The sequence below is a fragment of the Oncorhynchus gorbuscha genome, linkage group LG01 (assembly GCF_021184085.1).
Source record: "Oncorhynchus gorbuscha isolate QuinsamMale2020 ecotype Even-year linkage group LG01, OgorEven_v1.0, whole genome shotgun sequence".
Taxonomy (NCBI): domain Eukaryota; kingdom Metazoa; phylum Chordata; class Actinopteri; order Salmoniformes; family Salmonidae; genus Oncorhynchus; species Oncorhynchus gorbuscha.
The window spans coordinates 99787116-99808420 of NC_060173.1; the positions used below are offsets into that span (position 1 = coordinate 99787116).

The following is a 21305-nucleotide window of genomic DNA, read 5'->3' on the forward strand; positions in this document are numbered from 1 at the left end:
ATAGTACTACTCTTAGAAATGGCATAGTACTACTCTTAGAAATGGCATAGTACTACTCTTAGAAATGGCATAGTACTACTCTTAGAAATGGCATAGTACTACTCTTAGAAATGGCATAGTACTACTCTTAGAAATGGCATAGTACTACTCTTAGAAATGGCATAGTACTACTCTTAGAAATGGCATAGTACTACTCTTAGAAATGGCATAGTATTACTCTTAGAAATGGCATAGTACTACTCTTAGAAATGGCATAGTACTACTCTTAGAAATGGCATAGTACTACTCTTAGAAATGGCATAGTACTACTCTTAGAAATGGCATAGTACTACTCTTAGAAATAAGGGTATGGTATTATTCCCTAGGGTACGAAAGATCAGATGTACACAATGATCTCACATGGTACTGTTCGTTACCTTTTAGGGTACATGTGTAGATAAAGAGTATAATGGTACATTTCTGTACCTCATATTTTGAATATTAAGGTACAATCATCACACGCTCGTTCTCAAAAATAGGGGTACAACGTGAAGGTACATTTCTGTTTCCCATATTTTGTGTACCCTCAATACCCACCAAAAGGTACAATGATGAATTTTTGCCACCTAAAAGGAACTATTGGCTTTGTCACTGGTGTGGTTCCTTAAAAAGACAATATTTGTACCATCATTATTATAATTATCATATTGTCCAGCATGCTCTACCACGGGTAGATTTTTGGTGTGATTTTTTGGGAATATCTGTGTTTTTGCATGTACATTGGTTGATTGATTAATAATATGCGACACAATGATAACATACATTTAACTACTGTAACAACTGTATTAGGGTAAAGCTAGGCCTAAAAATAAGGCCTTACAATATATGTGTGGTCATAAAGAGTTTAATTTTAATGATAATATGCATCTAGTATCTCACTTGGTGAAGGCCAAATAACTGAAAATGAATGAATTCTACAACCATGTCTCTGTCACTAACACACTAGCACAATTCACTCAAAAAGGCAAGGAACAACGGAAAATTATATTGGAGTTGTGGCTTAGTGGGGGCGTGGTTTTCAGTTTTATTTTTGCCCATCCGTGAATGGAAGTGTTGTACCAGTTTAACTGTTCATTTGTGCTATATTCAGTACATGGAATGAATGGCTTTGTTACTGTGGTGGTACGTATATATATAAAGGAAAAAGCCTGGTTTTGTACCTGTGGAGAATGGTACTATCTGAGGTGTGAACTTTGGGTACAATACAACTGGACCTATAACTAAAACTATGAAAGAGGACCTTACAGGGTCCCACCCCAGTGACAAGCGGCTGTAACCCTTTAGGAACAAATATACACCTTTATTTCTGAGAGTGTACTGAAAAAAATCACTACATCAAAACAATTCAGACCTAGAAGCCACCAAAAGAAGTCGTAACTTATAATGAGGTAAAAGTTAAAGATTTGTTAGTTTGACGGCTATATTTGCCTTTATCTTCATGCATATTGAGAGTGATACTGTCATAATGTCATTGTGTTATACTGTAAAGAGTCTACAGTATCTCTCATTGTTTGAAACTGTCACCTGTAACTCACCCTTCATAGAGATTGCAGGTGTCCACACAGATGCGTCCCCTAATAAAGTAGCGACAGGACAGGCACTGGTCTGGTCCTGGCCCCCAGCAGCCAGCGTCCGAACACAGAGGGTCACACACCATCTGCTCAGTAGCTGAGAAACACAAGAATACAGGTTAGGGTTAGGGGTCAGACAGAAGGTCAAACACCATCCACAGTAGCATGACAGGGTTAGGTACTGGACACTCACAGTATTTATAAATGTTTGACTTTATCTGAAAAATATTGTTGGAACCATTGACTAACCCTAACCGTAACCATAACCATAACCCTAACCCTAACCCTAACCCTAACCCTAACCCTAACCCTAACCATAACCCTAACCCAGAAGTGATTAAATTACTTAAGCTCTAAAGAAGGCTAGAAGGCCTTTTTTCAATCTTACATGTTAGTAATTGCCCAGACGCTGTTATTCAGAGCAAATAGGGTTAAGTGCCTTGCTCAAGGGCACATTTACAGACTTCTCACTTAGTTGGCTTGTGCACTCAAAACAGTGACCTTTCCATTACTGGCCCAACACTGTTATTTGCTAGGCTACCTGCCACCCTCATATCTCAATAACCCAGCACCAATAACTCAGCACCAATAACTCAGCACCAATAACTCAGCACCAATAACCCAGCACCAATAACTCAGCACCAATAACTCAGCTCCAATAACTCAGCACCAATAACTCAGCACCAATAACCCAGCACCAATAACTCAGCATCAATAACCCAGCACCAATAACTCAGCATCAATAACCCAGCACCAATAACTCAGCATCAATAACCCAGCACCAATAACTCAGCATCAATAACCCAGCACCAATAACTCAGCACCAATAACTCAGCACCAATAACTCAGCACCAATAACCCAGCACCAATAACTCAGCATCAATAACCCAGCACCAATAACCCAGCACCTATAACCCAGCATCAATAACCCAGCACCAATAACTCAGCACCAATAACTCAGCACCAATAACTCAGCACCAATAACTCCGCATCAATAACCCAGCACCAATAACTCAGCACCAATAACCCAGCATCAATAACCCAGCACCAATAACTCAGCATCAATAACCCAGCACCAATAACTCAGCACCAATAACTCAGCATCAATAACCCAGCACCAATAACCCAGCACCAATAACCCAGCACCAATAACTCAGCACCAATAACCCAGCACCAATAACCCAGCACCAATAACCCAGCACCAATAACTCAGCATCAATAACCCAGCACCAATAACCCAGCACCAATAACCCAGCACCAATAACCCAGCATCAATAACTCAGCATCAATAACCCCAGCACCAAAAACCCAGCACCAATAACCCAGCACCAATAACCCAGCACCAATAACCCAGCACCAATAACCCAGCACCAATAACCCAGCACCAATAACTCAGCATCAATAACCCAGCACCAATAACCCAGCACCAATAACCCAGCACCAATAACCCAGCACCAATAACTCAGCACCAATAACCCAGCACCAATAACCCAGCACCAATAACCCAGCACCAATAACCCAGCACCAATAACTCAGCATCAATAACCCAGCACCAATAACCCAGCACCAATAACCCAGCACCAATAACCCAGCACCAATAACCCAGCACCAATAACTCAGCATCAATAACCCAGCACCAATAACCCAGCACCAATAACCCAGCACCAATAACCCAGCACCAATAACCCAGCACCAATAACTCAGCATCAATAACTCAGCACCAATAACCCAGCACCAATAACCCAGCACCAATAACCCAGCACCAATAACCCAGCACCAATAACTCAGCACCAATAACCCAGCACCAATAACCCAGCACCAATAACCCAGCACCAATAACCCAGCACCAATAACCCAGCACCAATAACCCAGCACCAATAACTCAGCATCAATAACCCAGCACCAATAACCCAGCACCAATAACCCAGCACCAATAACCCAGCACCAATAACCCAGCACCAATAACTCAGCATCAATAACTCAGCATCAATAACTCAGCACCAATAACCCAGCACCAATAACCCAGCACCAATAACCCAGCACCTATAACCCAGCATCAATAACTCAGCATCAATAACTCAGCATCAATAACTCAGCATCAATAACTCAGCACCAATAACCCAGCACTAATAACCCAGTACCAATAACCCAGCACCAATAACCCAGCACCAATAACCCAGCACCAATAACCCAGCACCAATAACCCAGCACCTATAACCCAGCATCAATAACTCAGCATCAATAACTCAGCATCAATAACTCAGCATCAATAACTCAGCACCAATAACCCAGCACCAATAACCCAGCACCAATAACCCAGCACCAATAACCCAGCACCAATAACCCAGCACCTATAACCCAGCATCAATAACTCAGCATCAATAACTCAGCATCAATAACTCAGCATCAATAACTCAGCATCAATAACTCAGCACCAATAACTCAGCATCAATAACTCAGCACCAATAACCCAGCACCAATAACCCAGCACCAATAACCCAGCACCAATAACCCAGCACCAATAACCCAACCCTGCTTTAAAACTTGTAACCCAGCAGTTGGCTGAACCAAACAATAGAGTGTGTGTTCATATAAGGCCAGTCAGTAAAACAGAGGTTTCAACTCTCTGTCCTCCTCTCTGTCCATCTGAGGGAGGGTGGATCCATGGTCAAATGCTAATTGTCTCTCTGTCTGTGATCTGGAACAGGTAATGGCAGCCAGACCCACCATGGAGATATATATCAAAGCCCTTTGTTAGAAGTGCATAGTGAATTTAGAGCACGTATCTACAGCAGAGAGGGACAAACATGCACAACACACGTCTGTGAGAGGAGACACACTGTGGAGCTGAATGTGCCCCCAGCTGTAGCTGTGTTCTTCCATTATAATAGTGCTGACCAAACAGTGACAGGGTACTAAAGTAGCTTGGATAACACCTGGTACAAGCTAACACTGATGACGAACGATAAGACAAGGGGAAACAAAAGGAGGGAAAACAAAGACAGAAAGTGGAACATTTGCCCTTAACTTTATCATCTATATTCAGCATCAGTAAACGCTGGCAAATACAATGATGAAGGAAACAAGAGAGAGAGAGAGAGATCTTTAAGTCCCTCTGTGCAGGAAATAGGATCTCTGTACTCAACTGATATGAGAGGACGGATGCCATACCACTGCAGCATGAGTAGCCTACTATCGGTGCATAATAATACCAGGAGTGAGGTCCCTCTGCAGCTCCGTTTATATACGGTTGGTACTATCGTCACAGACTGTTCAAATGGAGGAGCTGGCCAGCACACACTACAGATTCCTTTCTAGGTTCTAAGATTGTTACCCAACATTGTGAGAACATTGTGAGGACATTGTGAGGACATTGAGGGTCTGAGGGGCTACTATCACGTACAACGGTTGTGTCTCAGATGGCACCCTATTCCCAATACAGTGTGCTACTTTTGACCAGGGACCTATGCACAATGGTCAAAAGTAGTGCACTACATAGCGAATATGCTACCATTTGGGATGTAGCCAAAATGTCAGAAGTGATTCCATTCCCCTTGCGGCCGAATGTGGTGTCTGGCAGGTCTACAGCAGCAGAGAGCAACAGGCTGTCTGGCCTGGCCTAGTTCAGCATTGCACCCCTCTGTTCTGCCCTGTCACTGGCTCTGTATTGGCTTCCCCTCCCACCGGAGAAGCATAAAGAGACTGCATGTGTTTGTTGGGCACCAGAGACAGAGCCCCCACAGTCATAATCATTCCACCCTGACTTTGAGGTTCAGGCCAAATGTAGGTCAGGGGTCATTCTGTGTTTTGGTGTCATGTCCAGAATGCTTAAGAAATGTGAAAATGAAAAGCGCATGCACGACAGAGGAGGGGGAGAGTGAGTGAGTGAGTGAGTGAGTGAGTGAGTGAGTGAGTGAGTGAGTGAGTGAGTGAGTGAGTGAGTGAGTGAGTGAGTGAGTGAGTGAGAGAGAGAGAGAGAGAGAGAGAGAGAGAGAGAGAGAGAGAGAGAGAGAGAGAGAGAGAGAGAGAGAGAGAAAGCATTGCTATTCGTGTGAAACAAAAGCATTTCTGTTCCAGTGCTTCACTGTGTGCATCGAAGACGTAGGCAACCAGGCAGAGAGAGAGAGAGGCAGAGAGAGAGGCAGAGAGAGAGAGAGAGACAGAGAGAGAGAGAGAGAGAGTTGTAATGAGACAGTACACAATGGGATCAAAAAGATGCCGACATCAAAGTTTCTGACTCCCATTGAAAACACACAGTTTGGACTCTATTGACGTCAAACGCTGAGCCAGGTCCATCTTCAGGGAAACGCGGAGACGCCGGAGGGGATTGTCAAACGAGCCAAGTAACCAGAGCCGAGAGAGGGCTTCCAACAATGGGCCGACGTCAACGGAAGACAATACCCATCATGCATCAAAACATCCTACTTCTGAATGAAAAATAAGGAGAAAAGGAAGAAGAAAGAACCACAGGTCCATTTGATTTCATCCCCGTTTTTCAGGGATAAAGAGAAGACGAGGCCTAAACATGTAAAGCTGCATCCCAAATGACGCTCTATTCCATACATAGAAAATGCACTACTTAAAGTAGTGTACTGTATTACTATAGTGTACATATTAAAGTAGTGCATTATGTATGGATTAAGACCATAAGCTAAGTAGTAATTAAAGTGAGTGTGCTTGGTGAACACTTCACGAGGCTACCGTCTCTATTTTCTTCTCCTTATCAAAGGTTGACTACACAACCTGCATAGAAACCCTCATGAGTAGGGAGGTAGCAGCTGGGGGGTAGAGCCTGTCTTTCCACCTTGTGCTATGGCTAGGGTAACACACACACACACAAACACAAACACACAGTGAAGGAGAACTGTCTGACTAATAGACACAGTCCAACTTCTCAAAGTCAGCCAGCTAATAGTGTGTGACACCTGAAGACTGCTGAGGAGGGAAGAGAAGAAAAGGAGAATAGGGGAAGAGGAGAAGAGAGGAAGAGGAGAAGAGAGGGAGAGGGGAAGAGGAGAAGATAGGAAGAGGAGAAGAGGAGTGAGGAGAAGTGGAGTGAGGAGAAGAGGGGAAGAGGAGAAGACGAGTGAGGAGAAGAGGGGAAGAGGAGAAGAGGGGAAGAGAGGAAGAGGAGAAGAGGAGTAAGGAGAAGAGGGGAAGACGAGTGAGGAGAAAAGGGGAAGAGGAGTGAGTAGAAGAGGAGAAGAGGAGTGAGGAGAAGAGGGGAAGAGGAGTGAGTAGAAGAGTAGAGGAGGAGTGAGGAGAAGAGGAGAAGAGGGGAAGAGGAGTGAGTAGAAGAGGAGAAGAGGACTGAGTAGAAGAGGTGAAGAAAAGAAGAGGAGACGAGGAGTGAGTAGAAGAGTAGAAGAGGAGTGAGGAGAAGAGGGAAAGAGGGGAAGAGGAGTGAGTAGAAGAGTAGAAGAGGAGAAGAAGAGAAAAGGAGAAGAGGAGAAGAAGAGAAAAGGAGTGAGGAGAAGAGGAGTGAGGAGAAGAGAGGAGTAAGAAGAAGATGAGAAGAGGAGTGAGAAGAAGAGGAGTGAGGAGAAGAGAGGAGGAAGAAGAAGAGGAGTGAGGAGAAGAGAGGAGGAAGAAGAAGAGGAGTGAGGAGAAGAGAGATACCTAGTCAGTTGTCCAACTGATTGTATTCAACTGAAATATGTCTTCTGCATTTAACCCAGCTCGGGGTATTCGATCCAGCAACCTTCTGGTTACTGGCCCAATGCTCTAACCACTACCTGTAACTGATTTACATTAATACATGAATGCCTAAGATTGAGAGATTGGTAGGAGAGGAACCAGTGGTAACTGAGTCCAATTACACGATTTACAAGATTTGACTGTACAATGTTGAAAAAACAGTATCAGAAACAGCATCCAGATCTAAGTTGGGTTAGGACTGAAATTAGTTGAGTGTGTGTGTATGTTTGTGTATACACAGACTTGTGTGCATGCATTTGTGTGGGCATGTGTTTGTATGTGTGTACGTGCGTGTGTGTGTACCTCTATGTGTGTGTGTGTAAGCGTCTGTGTGTGTGTGTGTGTGTGTGTGTACGTGTGTGTGTGTGTGTGTGTGTGTGTGTGTGTGTGTGTGTGTGTGTGTGTGTGTGTGTGTGTGTGTGTGTGTGTGTGTGTGTGTGTGTGTGTGTGTGTGTGTGTGTGTGTGTGTGTGTGTGTGTGTGTGTGTGTGTAAGCACCTGTGTGTGTATGTAAGCGCCTGTGTGTGTGTGTACGCGCCTGTGTGTGTGTGTGTGTGAGCGCCTGTGTGGTGTGTGTGTGTGTGTACGCGCCTGTGTGGTGTGTGTGTACGCGCCTGTGTGTGTGTGTGTGTGCGTGTGCATGCGTGCGTGTGACTCACTACACTCTTTAGGGTCTCTGTTGTTGCGTATGAGGACCTTCTGGTTGTTGGCTCTGAACAGGCCGGTCCAGTTGACGGTGTTGTAGTAGCACAGCTGACTGTTATTGGTGATGTACACATTACCAGCACTGATCTCATTCAGGGACTGGAGCTGGAGGGACGAGATCCACTGCTGCTTCAACACAAGGAGAGAGATACCACTGGGAGAGGAGAAGGGAAAGGGAGTAGGGGAGAGAGGGGGAGAGGAGAGGAGAGGGGAAAGGGAGTAGGGGAGAGAGGGGGAGAGGAGAGGAGAGGAGAGGGGAAAGGGAGTAGGGGAGAGAGGGGGAGAGGAGAGGAGAGGGGAAAGGGAGTAGGGGGAGAGAGGAGGAGAGGAGAGCAGAGGGGAAAGGGAGTAGGGAGAGAGGGAGAGAGGAGAGGAGAGGGGAAAGGGAGTAGGGGGAGAGAGGGGGAGAGGAGAGGAGGAGAGGGAAAGGGAGTAGGGGAGAGAGGGGGAGAGGAGAGGAGAGGGGAAAGGGAGTAGGGGAGAGAGGGGGAGAGGAGAGGAGAGGGAAAGGGAGTAGGGGAGAGAGGGGAATAGGAGAGGAGAGGGGAAAGGGAGTAGGGGAGAGGAGAGGGGAAAGGAAGTAGGGGGAGAGAGAGGGAAAGGGAGTAGGTGAGAGGAGAGGGGAAAGGGAGTAGGGGAGAGAGGGGAATAGGAGAGGAGAGGGGAAAGGGAGTAGGGGAGAGAGGGGGAGAGGAGAGAGAGGGGAAAGGGAGTAGGGGAGAGAGGGGGAGAGGAGAGGAGAAGGGAAAGGGAGTAGGGGAGAGAGGGGAGAGGAGAGGAGAGGGGAAAGGGAGTATGGGAGAGAGGGGGAGAGGAGAGGAGAGGGGAAAGGGAGTAGGGGGGAGAGGGGGAGAGGAGAGGTGAGGGGAAAGGGAGTAGGGGAGAGAAGGGAATAGGAGAGGAGAGGGGAAAGGGAGTAGGGGAGAGAGGGGGAGAGGAGAGGAGAGGGAAAGGGGGAAGGGGGAGAGTGGGAGAGGAGAGGGGAAGGGAGTAGGGGAGAGAGGGGGAGAGGAGAGGAGAGGGAAAGGGAGTAGGGGAGAGAGGGGAGAGGAGGGGAGAGGGAAAGGAAGTAGGGGAGAGAGGGGAATAGGAGAGGAGAGGGGAAAGGGAGTAGGGGAGAGAGGGGGAGAGGAGAGGAGAGGGGAAAGGGAGTAGGGGAGAGAGGGGGAGAGGAGAGGAAAGGGGAAAGGGAGTAGGGAGAGAGGGGAATAGGAGAGGAGAGGGAAAGGGAGTAGGGGAGAGGAGAGGGAGAGGAGAGGGGGAAAAGGAGTAGGGGAGAGAGGGGGAGAGGAGAGGAGAGGGGAAAGGGAGTAGGGGAGAGAGGGGAATAGGAGAGGAGAGGGGAAAGGGAGTAGGGGAGAGGAGAGGGGAAAGGGAGTAGGGGAGAGGAGAGGGGAAAGGGAGTAGAGGAGAGGGGAAAGGGAGTAGGGGAGAGAGGGGAATAGGAGAGGAGAGGGGAAAGGGAGTAGGGGAGAGAGGGGAGAGGAGAGGAGAGGGGAAAGGGAGTAGGGGGAGAGAGGGGGAGAGGAGAGGAGAAGGGAAAGGGAGTAGGGGAGAGAGGGGGAGAGGAGAGGAGAGGGAAAGGGAGTATGGGAGAGAGGGGGAGAGGAGAGGAGAGGGGAAAGGGAGTAGGGGAGAGAGGGGGAGAGGAGAGGAGAGGGAAAGGGAGTAGGGGAGAGAAGGGAATAGGAGAGGAGAGGGGAAAGGGAGTAGGGGAGAGAGGGGGAGAGGAGAGGAGAGGAGAGGAGAGGGGAAAGGGAGTAGGGGAGAGAGGGAGAGGAGAGGAGAAGGGAAAGGGAGTAGGGGAGAGAGGGGGAGAGGAGAGGAGAGGGGAAAGGGAGTAGGGGAGAGAGGGGGAGAGGAGGGGAGAGGGGAAAGGAAGTAGGGGAGAGAGGGGAATATGAGAGGAGAGGGGAAAGGGAGTAGGGGAGAGAGGGGAAGAGGAGAGGGAAAGGGAGTAGGGGAGAGAGGGGAATAGGAGAGGAGAGGCGAAAGGGAGTAGGGGAGAGGAGAGGGAGAGGAGAGGGGAAAGGGAGTAGGGGAGAGAGGGGGAGAGGAGAGGAGAGGGGAAAGGGAGTAGGGGAGAGAGGGGGAGGGGAGAGGAGAGGGGAAAGGGAGTAGGGGAGAGGAGAGGGAGAGGAGAGGGGAAAGGGAGTAGGGGGAGAGAAGGGGAGACGAGAGGAGAAGGGAAAGGGAGTAGGGGAGAGAGGGGAATAGGAGAGGAGAGGGGAAAGGGAGTAGGGGAGAGAGGGGGAGGAGAGGAGAGGAGAGGGGAAAGGGAGTAGGGGAGAGAGGGGGAGAGGAGAGGAGAGGGGAAAGGGAGAGGGGAGAGGAGAGGGGAAAGGAAGTAGGGGAGAGGAGAGGGGAAAGGGAGTAGGTGAGAGGAGAGGGAAAGGGAGTAGGGAGAGAGGGGAATAGGAGAGGAGAGGGGAAAGGGAGTAGGGGAGAGAGGGGAGAGGAGAGGAGAGGGGAAAGGGAGTAGGGGAGAGAGGGGGAGAGGAGAGGAGAAGGGAAAGGGAGTAGGGGAGAGAGGGGGAGAGGAGAGGAGAGGGGAAAGGGAGTATGGGAGAGAGGGGGAGAGGAGAGGAGAGGGGAAAGGGAGTAGGGGAGAGAGGGGGAGAGGAGAGGTGAGGGGAAAGGGAGTAGGGGAGAGAAGGGAATAGGAGAGGAGAGGGGAAAGGGAGTAGGGGAGAGAGGGGGAGAGGAGAGGAGAGGGGAAAGGGGGAATGGGAGAGAGGAGAGGAGAGGAGAAGGAAAGGAGTAGGGGAGAGAGGGGGAGAGGAGAGGAGAGGGAAAGGGAGTAGGGGAGAGAGGGGGAGAGGAGGGAGAGGGGAAAGGAAGTAGGGGAGAGAGGGGAATAGGAGAGGAGAGGGAAAGGGAGTAGGGGAGAGAGGGGGAGAGGAGAGGAGAGGGGAAAGGGAGTAGGGGAGAGAGGGGGAGAGGAGAGGAAAGGGGAAAGGGAGTAGGGGAGAGAGGGGAATAGGAGAGGAGAGGGGAAAGGGAGTAGGGGAGAGGAGAGGGAGAGGAGAGGGGAAAAGGAGTAGGGGAGAGAGGGGGAGAGGAGAGGAGAGGGGAAAGGGAGTAGGGGAGAGAGGGGAATATGAGAGGAGAGGGAAAGGGAGTAGGGGAGAGGAGAGGGGAAAGGGAGTAGGGGAGAGGAGAGGGGAAAGGGAGTAGGTGAGAGGAGAGGGGAAAGGGAGTAGGGGAGAGAGGGGAATAGGAGAGGAGAGGGGAAAGGGAGTAGGGGAGAGAGGGGGAGAGGAGAGGAGAGGGGAAAGGGAGTAGGGGAGAGAGGGGGAGAGGAGAGGAGAAGGGAAAGGGAGTATGGGAGAGAGGGGGAGAGGAGAGGAGAGGGGAAAGGGAGTATGGGAGAGAGGGGGAGAGGAGAGGAGAGGGGAAAGGGAGTAGGGGAGAGAGGGGGAGAGGAGAGGAGAGGGAAAGGGAGTAGGGGAGAGAAGGGAATAGGAGAGGAGAGGGGAAAGGGAGTAGGGGAGAGAGGGGGAGAGGAGAGGAGAGGGGAAAGGGAGTAGGGGAGAGAGTGGGAGAGGAGAGGAGAAGGGAAAGGGAGTAGGGGAGAGAGGGGGAGAGGAGAGGAGAGGGGAAAGGGAGTAGGGGAGAGAGGGGGAGAGGAGGGGAGAGGGGAAAGGAAGTAGGGGAGAGAGGGGAATAGGAGAGGAGAGGGAAAGGGAGTAGGGGAGAGAGGGGAAGAGGAGAGGGGAAAGGGAGTAGGGGAGAGAGGGGAATAGGAGAGGAGAGGCGAAAGGGAGTAGGGGAGAGGAGAGGGAGAGGAGAGGGGAAAGGGAGTAGGGGAGAGAGGGGGAGAGGAGAGGAGAGGGGAAAGGGAGTAGGGGAGAGAGGGGAGGGGAGAGGAGAGGGGAAAGGGAGTAGGGGAGAGGAGAGGGAGAGGAGAGGGGAAAGGGAGTAGGGGAGAGAAGGGGAGACGAGAGGAGAAGGGAAAGGGAGTAGGGGAGAGAGGGGAATAGGAGAGGAGAGGGGAAAGGGAGTAGGGGAGAGAGGGGGAGAGGAGAGGAGAGGGAAAGGGAGTAGGGGAGAGAGGGGAGAGGAGAGGAGAGGGGAAAGGGAGTAGGGGAGAGAGGGGGAGAGGGAGTAGGGGAGAGAGGGGGAGAGGAGAGGAGAGGGGAAAGGGAGTAGGGGAGAGAGGGGGAGAGGAGAGGAGAGGGGAAAGGGAGTAGGGGAGAGAGGGAATAGGAGAGGAGAGGGGAAAGGGAGTAGGGGAGAGAGGGGGAGAGGAGAGGAGAGGGGAAAGGGAGTAGGGGAGAGAGGGAGAGGAGAGGAGAAGGGAAAGGGAGTAGGGGAGAGAGGGGAATAGGAGAGGAGAGGGGAAAGGGAGTAGGGGAGAGGAGTGGGGAAAGGGAGTAGGGGAGAGGAGAGGGGAAAGGGAGTAGGTGAGAGGAGAGGGAAAGGGAGTAGGGGAGAGAGGGGAATAGGAGAGGAGAGGGGAAAGGGAGTAGGGGAGAGAGGGGGAGAGGAGAGGAGAGGGGAAAGGGAGTAGGGAGAGAGGGGGAGAGGAGAGGAGACGGGAAAGGAGTATGGGAGAGAGGGGAGAGGAGAGGAGAGGGGAAAGGGAGTATGGGAGAGAGGGGGAGAGGAGAGGAGAGGGGAAAGGGAGTAGGGGAGAGAGGGGGAGAGGAGAGGAGAGGGGAAAGGGAGTAGGGGAGAGAAGGGAATAGGAGAGGAGAGGGGAAAGGGAGTAGGGGAGAGAGGGGGAGAGGAGAGGAGAGGGGAAAGGGAGTAGGGGAGAGAGTGGGAGAGGAGAGGAGAAGGGAAAGGGAGTAGGGGAGAGAGGGGGAGAGGAGAGGAGAGGGGAAAGGGAGTAGGGGAGAGAGGGGGAGAGGAGGGGAGAGGGAAAGGAAGTAGGGAGAGAGGGGAATAGGAGAGGAGAGGGGAAAGGGAGTAGGGGAGAGAGGGGAAGAGGAGAGGGGAAAGGGAGTAGGGGAGAGAGGGGAATAGGAGAGGAGAGGCGAAAGGGAGTAGGGGAGAGGAGAGGGAGAGGAGAGGGGAAAGGGAGTAGGGGAGAGAGGGGGAGAGGAGAGGAGAGGGGAAAGGGAGTAGGGGAGAGAGGGGGAGGGGAGAGGAGAGGGGAAAGGGAGTAGGGGAGAGGAGAGGGAGAGGAGAGGGGAAAGGGAGTAGGGGAGAGAAGGGGAGACGAGAGGAGAAGGGAAAGGGAGTAGGGGAGAGAGGGGAATAGGAGAGGAGAGGGGAAAGGGAGTAGGGGAGAGAGGGGGAGAGGAGAGGAGAGGGGAAAGGGAGTAGGGGGAAAGAGGGGGAGAGGAGAGGAGAGGGAAAGGGAGTAGGGGAGAGAGGGGGAGAGGGAGTAGGGGAGAGAGGGGGAGAGGAGAGGAGAGGGGAAAGGGAGTAGGGGAGAGAGGGGGAGAGGAGAGGAGAAGGGAAAGGGAGTATGGGAGAGAGGGGGAGAGGAGAGGAGACAGGAAAGGGAGTATGGGAGAGAGGGGGAGAGGAGAGGAGAGGGGAAAGGGAGTAGGGGAGAGAGGGGGAGAGGAGAGGAGAGGGGAAAGGGAGTAGGGGAGAGAAGGGAATAGGAGAGGAGAGGGGAAAGGGAGTAGGGGGAGAGAGGGGGAGAGGAGAGGAGAGGGAAAGGGAGTAGGGGAGAGAGGGAGAGGAGAGGAGAAGGGAAAGGGAGTAGGGGAGAGAGGGGGAGAGGAGAGGAGAGGGGAAAGGGAGTAGGGGGAGAGGGGGGAGAGGAGGGGAGAGGGGAAAGGAAGTAGGGGAGAGAGGGGAATAGGAGAGGAGAGGGGAAAGGGAGTAGGGGAGAGAGGGGAAGAGGAGAGGGAAAGGGAGTAGGGGAGAGAGGGGAATAGGAGAGGAGAGGCGAAAGGGAGTAGGGGAGAGGAGAGGGAGAGGAGAGGGGAAAGGGAGTAGGGGAGAGAGGGGGAGAGGAGAGGAGAGGGGAAAGGGAGTAGGGGAGAGAGGGGGAGGGGAGAGGAGAGGGAAAGGGAGTAGGGGAGAGGAGAGGGAGAGGAGAGGGGAAAGGGAGTAGGGGAGAGAAGGGGAGACGAGAGGAGAAGGGAAAGGGAGTAGGGGAGAGAGGGGAATAGGAGAGGAGAGGGGAAAGGGAGTAGGGGAGAGAGGGGGAGAGGAGAGGAGAGGGGAAAGGGAGTAGGGGAGAGAGGGGGAGAGGAGAGGAGAGGGGAAAGGGAGTAGGGGAGAGAGGGGGAGAGGGAGTAGGGGAGAGAGGGGGAGAGGAGAGGAGAGGGGAAAGGGAGTAGGGGAGAGAGGGGGAGAGGAGAGGAGAGGGGAAAGGGAGTAGGGGAGAGAGGGGGAGAGGAGAGGGGAAAGGGAGTAGGGGAGAGAGGGGGAGAGGAGAGGAGAGGGGAAAGGGAGTAGGGGAGAGGAGAGGGGAAAGGGAGTAGGGGAGAGAGGGGGAGAGGAGAGGGGAAAGGGAGTAGGGGAGAGAGGGGGAGAGGAGAGGAGAGGGGAAAGGGAGTAGGGGAGAGAGGAGGAGAGGAGAGGGGAAAGGGAGTAGGGGAGGGGAAAGGGAGTAGGGGAGAGAGGGGGAGAGGAGAGGAGAGGGGAAAGGGAGTAGGGGAGAGAGGGGGAGAGGAGAGGAGAGGAGAGGGGAAAGAGAGTAGGGGAGAGAGGGAAGATGGAAGAAAGAGAGAGGCGTTAGAGAAAGAGAATGGTGTGAGAGGTAAGATGGAGGAGGAGTAAACAAGGGTGAGAGAAGTTGAAAAAGAACAGACAGAGTGAGACAGACAGAAAGGGTGAGGAGAAAGATAGAGAAACAGACAGAATAAGGTAGAGATGGAAAGAGAAACAGACAGAATAAGGTAGAGATGGAAAGAGAAACAGACAGAATAAGGTAGAGATGGAAAGAGAAACAGACAGAATAAGGTAGAGATGGAAAGAGAAACAGACAGAATAAGGTAGAGATGGAAAGAGAAACAGACAGAATAAGGTAGAGATGGAAAGAGAAAGGTCAGAGAGAGAAAATAAAGACAGGTGGGTAATAAGAAAATAGATTAATTTCAAGTTAATACACAGATGATGTTATTCCTGCATGGAGAGTGTGTTAGACTGTTAGCAAACCAACTGACATGGATCTGTAAATCTTTACAAAACACTTTGACAGTGTCTTCAATCCCTGTGATGCGCACAGCATGCTCCTACAGATAGAGTACCAAAGGCACTCTACCTCTCTCTCCCTTCTCTCTCTCCTTCTCTCTGAAAGGGTCTTTACGTCCCAGAAAGAGCCTTGAAGAGAGGGAGTGGGGAGTGTACAGAGGCACTCAGACTAACAAGAACACAGCTCTCCACTTAGTGATAGGCCACGATGTGTGTGAGTGTGTATGTGCGTGTGTTTACTTTAAATTGTTAACATGTCATTCTCACACCCACTCTCTCTGCTTGCTAACATAAGCTGCTATGTCTACTGTAAGCTCTAATAGCGTATAATGATGTTAACGGCAGTAATATCTTGAAAATAAACTGCTAGCTAGTTAGTTAATGTCACCAAAGCAAATCATCACCTATCCTAATGGTTCTCAACCCACAAATCATCACCTATCCCAATGGTTCTCAACCCACAAATCATCACCTATCCCAATGGTTCTCAACCCACAAATCATCACCTATCCCAATGGTTCTCAACCCACAAATCATCACCTATCCTAATGATTCTCAACCCACAAATCATCACCTATCCTAATGGTTCTCAACCCACAAATCATCACCTATCTTAATGGTTCTCAACCCACAAATCATCACCTATCCTAATGGTTCTCAACCCACAAATCATCACCTATCCTAATGGTTCTCAACCCACAAATCATCACCTATCCTAATGGTTCTCAACCCACAAATCATCACCTATCCTTATGGTTCTCAACCCACAAATCATCACCTATCCTAATGGTTCTCAACCCACAAATCATCACCTATCCTAATGGTTCTCAACCCACAAATCATCACCTATCCTAATGGGTCTCAACCCACAAATCATCACCTATCCTAATGGTTCTCAACCCACAAATCATCACCTATCCTAATGGTTCTCAACCCACAAATCATCACCTATCCTTATGGTTCTCAACCCACAAATCATCACCTATCCTAATGGTTCTCAACCCACAAATCATCACCTATCCTAATGGTTCTCAACCCACAAATCATCATCTATCCTAATGGTTCTCAACCCACAAATCATCACCTATCCTAATGGTTCTCAACCCACAAATCATCACCTATCCTAATGGTTCTCAACCCACAAATCATCAGCTATCCTAATGGTTCTCAACCCACAAATCATCACCTATCCTAATGGTTCTCAACCCACAAACCATCACCTATCCTAATGGTTCTCAACCCACAAATCATCACCTATCCTAATGGTTCTCAACCCACAAATCATCACCTATCCTAATGGTTCTCAACCCACAAATCATCAGCTATCCTAATGGTTCTCAACCCACAAATCATCAGCTATCCTAATGGTTCTCAACCCACAAATCATCAGCTATCCTAATGGTTCTCAACCCACAAATCATCACCTATCCTAATGGTTCTCAACCCACAAATCATCAGCTATCCTAATGGTTCTCAACCCACAAATCATCAGCTATCCTAATGGTTCTCAACCCACAAATCATCAGCTATCCTAATGGTTCTCAACCCACAAATCATCAGCTATCCTAATGGTTCTCAACCCACAAATCATCAGCTATCCTAATGGTTCTCAACCCACAAATCATCAGCTATCCTAATGGTTCTCAACCCACAAATCATCACCTATCCTAATGGTTCTCAACCCACAAATCATCAGCTATCCTAATGGTTCTCAACCCACAAATCATCAGCTATCCTAATGGTTCTCAACCCACAAATCATCAGCTATCCTAATGGTTCTCAACCCACAAATCATCAGCTATCCTAATGGTTCTCAACCCACAAATCATCAGCTATCCTAATGGTTCTCAACCCACAAATCATCAGCTATCCTAATGGTTCTCAACCCACAAATCATCAGCTATCCTAATGGTTCTCAACCCACAAATCATCACCTATCCTAATGGTTCTCAACCCACAAATCATCAGCTATCCTAATGGTTCTCAACCCACAAATCATCACCTATCCTAATGGTTCTCAACCCACAGTGAATCTGCCCTCGTGGACTTACCGGCTCTCCACTGCTGTAAACATGATTAAAGTGACTGCTGTACTCTGAAACACTAGTCACTTTAATAATGTTAACATACTGCTTTACTCATTTCATATGTATATACTGTATTCTATTCTACGGTGTTTTACTCAAAGCCACTCCGACATTCCTCGTCCTAATATTTAGTTCTTAATTCCATTATTTTACTTTAGATTTGTGTGTATTGTTGTGAATTGTTAGATATTAATGCACTGTTGGAACTAGGAACACAAGGATTTTGCTACACCTGCAATAACATCTGATAAATATGCATGTGACCAATACAATTTGATTTGATTGTAGTGTAGTGTCCCCATGGCGTGTCTATGTGTGTGTATGCATGTGTATCTGCGTACAAGTGTCACTGACGTTCTGTGCTTTGGGTCTGCCTGCATGCATGGCAATGGATAATGGCTGTCATAGTGCTAACAGATCAAGGTAATGAGAGTGTACAGCCGTGGGAGCCAGATCTATGTACGTGTGTGTGTGTGTGTGTGTGCCTGTGTGGGAGCCAGATCTATGTGTGTGTGTGTGTGTGTGTGTGTGTGTGTGTGTGTGTGTGTGTGTGTGTGTGTGTGTGTGTGTGTGTGTGTGTGTGTGTGTGTGTGTGTGTGTGTGTGTGTGTGTGTGTGTGTGTGTGTGTGTGTGTGTGTGTGTGTGTGTGTGCAGGTGTGTGTGTGTGTGCAGGTGTGGGAGCCAGATCTATGTGTGTGTGTACAGCCGTGGGAGCCAGTCTGTGTGTGTGTGTGTGTGTGTGTGTGTGTGTGTGTGTGTGTGTGTGTGTGTGTGTGTGTGTGTGTGTGTGTGTGTGTGTGTGTGTGTGTGTGTGTGTGTGTGTGTGTGTGTGTGTGTGTGTGTGTGCAGGCGTGGGAGCCAGATCTATGTGTGTGTGTGTGTGTGTGTGTGTGTGTGTGCAGGCATGGGAGTCATGGGGAAACTCTGGCATGTTACATGATCAATTGTGATGACATTCCGTCTATCAAATTAGCTGACTATATATACCCATTTGGAAAGCTATGGGGTTGTTCTGATGGGATCTCAAAGGAACAGCAACATTACAGCCATTCTTATATGCCAGACTGACTGTACACAACCTAATTGTAAATCACTAGCTCCTGTTAAAATAGTGCAACATTCTTAACACACCTCAAAGTATGGTAAATAATGATGTGCTGTAGAGTATGTGTGAGAGGTGTTCCCCAGGGCTCCGTGCTCCAGACCTACCTGTTCAATGCTCTCCATCCTGTGGTTGCCAGATCCTCAGGTCCATACTGTAGTAATGTACTATAGTAATGTACTGTATTAATGTACTGTACTAATGTACTGTACTAAGATACTGTAGTAATGTACTGCAGGTTCTTACCTGTATAGAGCTCTGCCTCCTATGGTTGCCAGATTGGAGAAGACACTCAGGTCTGTCATGTTCTCTGGCCACGACTGGATGTTCAGGAAACCTACAGGCACAGAACCAATCACATCACAGCCAATCAAATTACATCATATATCTGTGATGTATTACCAGATCCACATAAATTCCTAACTCACTTCAGTTAAACATGTCAAATATATGACAATGAAGATATATACTGTACATATTTTTGCATTTCCTGTAACTGCCTCTGGGCGTTAAATCATTTAGCAGGTTAAATGAATTGCTGAGCTGATGACCATGGATCATTTAGAAAATGTAATAATGTATTCAATAAATTAAATATTTAGAGATGAGGGGTGAAATCTCATTCCAGCCAGGAGAGGACAAACAGAATGGACAGATGAAGAGAGGAGGAGAGAAGAGAAAAGGAGAGGAGGAGAGGAGGCGATAGAGGAGAGGAAACAGGCTAGGAAGTTATGAGGACCAAGGACAACACAAAATACCCAAATTACTTTGAAAACTCCAGACAGCATATTCCCAGGGATATATTTCATAATAGTTCCATAACTGATATTTTGATTGGCTTTAAACAAATTCATTACATTGGTAAGGGATATGAGAGGATCTAATGAAAGGTATGAGGCTCAGTCATATCAGCATGTGTTCATATCCCTGATTAATGCATCTTCCAGTCTGATTATGTGAGATGAGTTCCTAAAAGAACCTTGTTTAGAACTTGTTGACAAGAGGCAGATAACCTTCAAGTCTGTCTTCATCAGTCCTGTTTCTCTCCTGGGTGAGCTACTGGCTGCTTCTGAAATGGTTCCATATTTACTATAAAGCACACTACTTTTGACCAGGGACCAGGGCTTTGGTCAAAAGTAATGCACTATCTAGGGACTTCCAGATGCAGTCCATGGGTCCATCTAGCTCAGTGCCAGATGCGACTAAAGTCATCTATAATTACTGTTACATCAGACTAACCCATTATAAGTTGAACCTTAATCAAATGTATATGAATGAAATGCATCACAACCTGCTTTCTATGCCATTAGCATTCTTGAATGCAACCTCCAATATAAAATGGCAACGATTAGCTCCTATCTGAGTCGTTAGAGCTAGTGTCTGATGACAGTAATTGCCTTAATGACAAAATTGCAGGAAGCAATGGCAAGCCTCTCTCTCACCTCTCTTTCACTCACTCATTCATTCTCTCTTTGTCTCTCTTTCTTTCTATCTTTCTCTCTCCACCTGTCTCATGGTCTTTCCTCAAGAGGCATATGTTTGTTTTTCCTAGAGAGGAGAGGTGGGAGATGGGGAGATGAGAGGTGGGAAGGAGAGCTAGGGAGGAGAGTTAGAGAGATTGGAGAGGTGAGCAGGGCGCTTCATCACTTCATCTTGCTAATGGTGCTAACAAGTACCTGCCTGCCTTCCTGGGCAAACAGCTTGAAACAAACAGCAGCAATAGAGAAGGGAAACGGGGATACCTAGTCAGTTGTACAATTGAATGCACTCAACTGAAATGTGTCTTCCGCATTTAACCCAATCAGAGAGGTGCGGGGGTGCTTTAATCAATGTCCACATCATCAGTGCCCATGTTGGGGGTTTACTGCCTTGCTCAAGGGGAAAACGGCCGATTTTTCAACCTTGCCAGCTCGGGATTCAAACCAGTGACCTTTCTGTTACTGTACAGGAAGTTCTGGTCTAGCTGTTGGTGTTCTCCTTATTCTACTGTATATCTCCTCAGCTTATTCTCTCTCTCTCTCTCTCTCTCTCTCTCTCTCTCTCTCTCTCTCTCTCTCTCTCTCTCTCTCTCTCTCTCTCTCTCTTTCTCTCTCTCTCTAACCCCCTGTGGGCAGTAAACAACTGCTGAAAGTATGGAGTCAGTAGCCGAGCATGCTAGAGCTTCTAGAGTAGTGTGGGGGTTTAGGTTCACTGAGTGCCACATTACTGGCGCATCCATGCGAAAGACAAATTACCCAGTATTGCCTTACAGAGAGGAGGGCCACAGGCACCAGATCAAGGGTTAAGAGTTTTAAAGCACCAATGATTACAGTCAAAGCCATGCACTGGGAACCTCACTTATGCTAAATTGCTTCAGTGGATGGCCCACCGACCGTACTGTTTGGATAAGCCTGCACTGACCTCGTGGAAGGAGATAAAAACAAGGGGCTATGTTTTAGAAGAACACTTGGCAGGAGAAGAGATGTAGGGTGAGATGGTAGCCTCCTACACTGACTGTCATCTGAGAGTTATACAATTCAGAGATGGTAACCCCTAGGTTGAAGCAGAAGGGATGACGGTGTGTGTGTGTGTGTGTGTGTGTGTGTGTGTGTGTGTGTGTGTGTGTGTGTGTGTGTGTGTGTGTGTGTGTGTGTGTGTGTGTGTGTGTGTGTGTGTGTGTGTGTGTGTGTGTGTGTGTGTGTGTGTGTGTGTGTGTGTGTGTGTGCATCAATGCCTGTATGTGTGTGTGTGTGTGCATCAATGCCTGTATGTATGTATAAGTGTGTGTGTTTGCATCAATGTCTGTATGTGTGTGTGTGTGTGTGTGTGTGTGTGTGTGTGTGTGTGTGTGTGTGTGTGTGTGTGTGTGTGTGTGTGTGTGTGTGTGTGTGTGTGTGTGTGTGTGTGTGTGTGTGTGTGTGTGTGTGTGTGTGTGTGTGTGTGTGTGTGAGACGGAGGGTGATAAGGGGTGCCATGCATGCCTGGCCATGGGTCTACAAGGTTATATCCCAAATGGCAGTCT

At 49.1% G+C, this 21305-nt stretch overlaps 1 protein-coding gene across 1 annotated transcript in view; it reads right to left on the reverse strand.

Annotated features, from left to right (window-relative positions):
- LOC124047367 (receptor tyrosine-protein kinase erbB-4-like) overlaps positions 1-21305 on the reverse strand; it is a 615153-nt gene that overhangs the window by 123482 nt on the left and 470366 nt on the right. Inside the window, exons 11-13 of the mRNA XM_046367795.1 lie at positions 18551-18641; positions 7966-8165; positions 1575-1707 (exon numbers count right to left, since the gene is read on the reverse strand). Coding sequence (XP_046223751.1) covers positions 1575-1707; positions 7966-8165; positions 18551-18641 — 424 coding nt within the window. The remainder of the gene's footprint in view (positions 1-1574; positions 1708-7965; positions 8166-18550; positions 18642-21305) is intronic.